The sequence below is a fragment of the Echinococcus granulosus genome, assembly GCF_000524195.1.
Source record: "Echinococcus granulosus chromosome Unknown EG_S00218, whole genome shotgun sequence".
Classification (NCBI taxonomy): domain Eukaryota; kingdom Metazoa; phylum Platyhelminthes; class Cestoda; order Cyclophyllidea; family Taeniidae; genus Echinococcus; species Echinococcus granulosus.
Genome location: NW_020170598.1, coordinates 1 through 5,091, shown reverse-complemented (window position 1 = coordinate 5,091; position 5,091 = coordinate 1). Strand labels below are relative to the sequence as shown.

General features: G+C 42.8%; 1 protein-coding gene across 1 annotated transcript; it reads right to left on the bottom strand. All coding sequences in view use genetic code 11, as the record gives it.

Annotated features, from left to right (window-relative positions):
• Positions 1–3,145: 3,145 nt before the first annotated feature.
• Positions 3,146–5,063, bottom strand: EGR_10416 (hypothetical protein; the record flags this gene model as incomplete). Its single annotated transcript, XM_024499665.1, has 3 exons — positions 3,146–3,312; positions 4,632–4,796; positions 5,018–5,063. 3 exons carry the CDS (start codon positions 5,061–5,063, stop codon positions 3,146–3,148), a joined length of 378 nt encoding a protein of 125 aa, XP_024345913.1.
• Positions 5,064–5,091: the final 28 nt, after the last annotated feature.

Genomic DNA, 5,091 nt, shown 5'->3' with positions numbered 1-5,091 from the left:
AAACCCTACGTGGCACACCGAGGGTGCGAAACTTGTATTGAATGCGTCAATAATCTGTCAGTGTGGACCGGCATCAACTGTGCAGAAATGCTGATGAGGCTTATTCCGGTTTACAATTACCGCCCTCACTGTCAAATGGCCCCTTTAGATGTTGTGCATATCCTTTCCTCCTGCATGGTCTTCACCTACTTCCGTCTATACCACTGTTGGGTGTACCCTGGTTCGCGCATCTTCGTGCCGTAATGACTGACTCAATGCGAACAGCCTTGTCAAAATCTCGTAACACTACCACCTTAACCCAATCAATTTCCAACTGACTCAAAAATAGAGCTGCGTCAATTCAAACTGAGAAGTAGAAAAATCTTTGAAGGTCAGAATTAATCTTCTGCGTGGCATTCGTTTAATTAAACAGTTTCGTCCGGGAACTTACCCACCTCCTCACCTGTAGCATACGAGACACATTCAAGCCAAATTTCGTCTCTTGCTTTTACGGGCACAGAAAACGTAAGCCACTACGACGCTACAGGACGCAGCAATAGGAGCCTTGTGAATTGTGCAAAACTAGCAGAATGTTTTACCCCCATAGACAAAACTCTCCATTCTGGAGCATCCCAAGTGCTTGCTACTTGCCGAAAAATTATCTCAGCTTAATTACTAGAAATGCACTGCTTATTTCCATAGGTTTACCAGTCCCTGTTCCGCGTGAAAGCCTTCGTAATGTCGAACAATTACACATATCAAGGGGGAGGGTTGAACGAATATTTGTCAAACCGTTGTGTAATGGTCGGTTCAGGGGAATCGCATAGACGGTTTCCCTTTAAGTTACCATTTTATTTTGCTTCATTAATAAAATCAGCATGAGAAACGCTCATTTAAAGTGTGTGATGTGGATAGAATCCGGCCTGTCTAATTTTATAAACTGGAGTTTCTGTGGACAAGCTCCTGGATTCAATCGAGGTCTGCAGCCAGATAAGCGATGGATAAAGCCAAAAAAGCGGATGTCTTTTTTTGACCCACGCATTGAGTGAGAAAAAAAGGAGGGAAATCAGCGTGTACGTGCCTGGTGGCCATGCAGCTGACACTATGGAAGAACGGGTGTACCTGTGAGTTGCATCTCAGTGGTTTCAGTTAGGCGTATTCATCAGCAGAGATAGAGTACCCTTCCACTGGACTGAGCGAGACCACGAACCTCTTCCTACTCTCAACGCTCATACTTCCACATGCGAGTGTGTGTCGGCTGTCAACCTTGCTGTGTGTGTGGCATTCAAGTTACTTTGTCGACTCCATCGAAAGGATCAGCAAATTAATAAGCCACCACTTTATGTGTTTTCCCAGATTTGTGTGTGACAACTTTCCTGTTCTTTTTAATCCTATATCAGCCTAAACTATGGAAATGGTTTGGCTTTTAATGAAGTAGCTAAAATCGCCTGAGCATAGTTATTTCCTTTAACGAGCCCTTTCTGTTGTACCTTGGTCGTTTGTCTAACGTTCGGTTCCGGTAACGGCCCACCTAGAGCTCCCCCATTGTACTTCACCAGATGGTGCATGGCTAGTGTCGCTTCCGTCGTTAATAGCCTCTCTGCAGAACGCGAAGATGGAGCGGTTGCAGAAAGTAGACGTCATTTTCAGCCTTCTGTTTGGGATCGTCACGGATTCTCCCATCCATAGTAAATGCACTGCTTCCACCCCGCCAAGTTTTACCATTTAGCGGTGAAAATCATGTTGGATGTTATTTATGATCGAGTCCGCTTTCCCCTGCCACCAATGCAGCATCCCGAGACCTTCTCGAAAGATCAGAGTATCTTCTTCTTCTTACTCAAACTGCTCTTTTCGCATTCCTTGTAGAATAGTGATGGAAACATTGGGTACTCAAAAGCCGCAAACGTGCACCTCAGCAGCAAATCCAGCGAAGAAGTTAGGGAAAGCAGAGATAGTGTGCACACAATTGAGCCTGATTGATTGCAGCCCCTTGCTGCCTTAGGGAGAGCCTTGCTACTGAGGAAACATCGTGTTGGCGATTTTTTCGTCAGTGAGTGGGACGATGGCGTAGATTCTTACTTCTCGAAGGTCGCTGCCACAGACACCAGCAAGCGAATCTGTAGAGTCAGGCTCTGGAATCACAACCCGCATGAATGCCATGTGCCCTATGAGAACATTTATTCATACTACTGAAACAAAATAGTTATATGCCGTCAAAGTACTCCTCTAATCGTGTGGTAATGACAAAAAGGACACATGAGCGGCTGCCAAACTGGCTACTCAACGGTGGGTGTCGCCCCCGATTCTTTTATATAGCAAATGTTGTTTCCTTTTACGCAGTTAATGGGACCTTGACCCTTATCCTGGCACTGCTACAACGTAAACCGCACGCCCACGTCAGATGAGCCCATTTTAAACTCTAATGACATTGTCTTTACTTTAACGAAAAAAAACGTCCAACAGAGTCAACGGTTTCATTATGTGCATGCAAAACTGCAAATATGCTTAGATGCAAACAAGGTAATAAGAAACAATGGTGCCCAGTTCTACTGCACGCTGTCATTTGCCAAACATCGCAATAGCGTACTTGAGATGTGCAGTGATGGTACAACGCATTTAGTATTAAGGACTGTTTTCTTATCAAGAAAGTGGCAAAAATGACAGGAAAAAAATGAAATGGCTTTTTAAGCTATTCATTTCCATAAAAATATTTCTAATCAGACAGAAACTGGCCTCAAAAGTCCTTCTTACTTCAAGGGATATTCACCAGTGGTTAAAACGACTGTTTGAAAATAGAGAGCAGCTTGTCCCGAAATAGGGGGAGCTGACGTGAATACGCGCTGTTTACTTGACCTACAGGGAATTAGCACGCTTTACTTACTAAACTTAAAAGCACATTCACCCATCGTTGCAAAGCAGTGCGAAATCAACAACGGGGAACTATCACTTTCACCACGGCCGTACTAACTGCGCTGTTATCATTCCAGAAAAAGTTACGCGATTAGGGTCTACCCAGTTGGTAAAGAAACTACTCTAAAAATCAAATTAAACTCCACTGTAGACATTAATCGTGATTTTATCATTATTTATCAGGGAGTTGTGGTGCTCAGAAGTCGGCGCCAGCATGTCATTCAACCAAGTAGAATTGTGGTAAGGCTCCAGCCGATCAGGCATCAGCTGGGCATGATGGCAGGGAAATCGGTGAGTGCAAATTCTTCAGCATTTGCACCTCATCCATGTGCTTGATTTCTGCCAACTCCTTAGCCGGAGGAGTGAGGATGCAATGCCTTCGACGATGACGTCTACCTTCGGCGGACGTCCTTCGTCTGCATGCTATTAACAAATGAAACGGCACTAGCCATAAACCATATCAAAATTTCGCCACGAAGATGTCCACGTTATCTGCATGAAAATTCTCCTTTTCCTTAACTTCTAATTGTAATTTTTGTTCCTTGGGTCTGTTTACTATGCAAATTATTTGCCACGTTTTTCCCCATACATTACACCTGGGTTGGGAAGAATAATGCCAGTACTTCAATCTGAGGACAATTTTGATGTTAGAATGACAGAAGTGGTCAGAGTCCTGATTGATAACCAAAAAATCACCCTCAGTATTTCATCCACCAATGCGAGATCAGCCGTGGTGTAAGAAAACTACAATAAAGCCTTATTTGTTAAACTCAATAGTTTCTACTAATGAATTTTGTTGCGACTAAGTCATTTCACCATGGTTTTATGTTCTTAGAACTAAAACAAATAAATAAATGCAACTGGAAATCCTGTTAGTCAAGCGGAACGCAAACAAGAGCATCGAGTTCAAGCCCTAAAGAATTTTCTAACATTCACGATCTACTGAATGAAGATTCTTATTCAAATTATCTGCGAAACCATTACTTTCCTTCCACGTCAACAGGGAAGCGGGGCAGGATCTTTGGAGGTGGTAAAATCAAGTTAGCAGAACTGCAGCCAGGGAGTTGTACATGTTCCAGAAACAATGTGATCCCCGTCCAAATTAAAGTATCCATAACAATAAGTTCATAAGAACTCACATATTTTATTCTCTCCTTTATCGAATTGGTAATTTCTAGTTGCATTTGTGTGTATTTTGTTTTCTAAATAACAAAAGGTAGAAATTTCCTTTTTTTGCAATAATAACCAGTTTACCGGATAAAAACGCTCTTCAATAACAATGCAATAGAACGTTGGCGATATATGACGACAAACAAAACTTCGTCCCTGGTCGATCCTGACTTCGCTGTTGAAAAGCATCTATTGCTATACATAAATACACGAAAAGGAGGAAACGCACGCCTTTTACTGACAAAATCGAAGTAGCCTACATCTCGTAGGTGATAGAAATGAAACGATAGACAGGCCCTTACGCAGATCCACTGATAGCTATGCGAACTGATAAAATTGGCTAACTATAGCTACGAAAATGCCCTACTGAGACCGGAAACATGTCATACCTGGGGTAGGAATAAACCCGCCACACATCAACGCCGTGCATTAAAACAAATTCTAGGCTAAATGGGCCGAAATTAATTTGAATTTGCTTAAGTTGGTAAATATGCACTACACAAGAGGATACTGAAATGCATTGTTGTGTAATTTTATCAGTATTTTATTAAATCTGGCTCTTACTAACAGACCTACCAGGAGATTTTCAACTGTACCTCTGCCGTGTGGTCTGCCTTCCGTCTCATAATAGTAGTCCCGCCAGGCCTTCTGTGGGCCCACAATACATAGTATGTCCGAGTAGTGCCTGTGCGAGCACGCCGACTCGCTTAGGCGTCGAGAAATGATCGAGGCGCTGCCTAGTTAGGTGTTCGAGATCAATGGTAAAAAAAGTCCAGGATCGAATTTGGTCATCTTTCGCTAGCCCACAGCTCAACTATAAAAAGGCACATCTAAGAATACCCTCAATTCAAACTTCACATTCGTCCCCCACTCTGCCACTCACGACTTTCGGGATGTTCCTACAGATTTGAATTCATTAGCATGGATTACCACAACCTGAGCAGCTCACACGACTTACGCATTTCAAGGTCTTTGATCAACGTATTTTCAGATGATAAGGCCATTGAAATCTACGTGACCATTTTACCATAT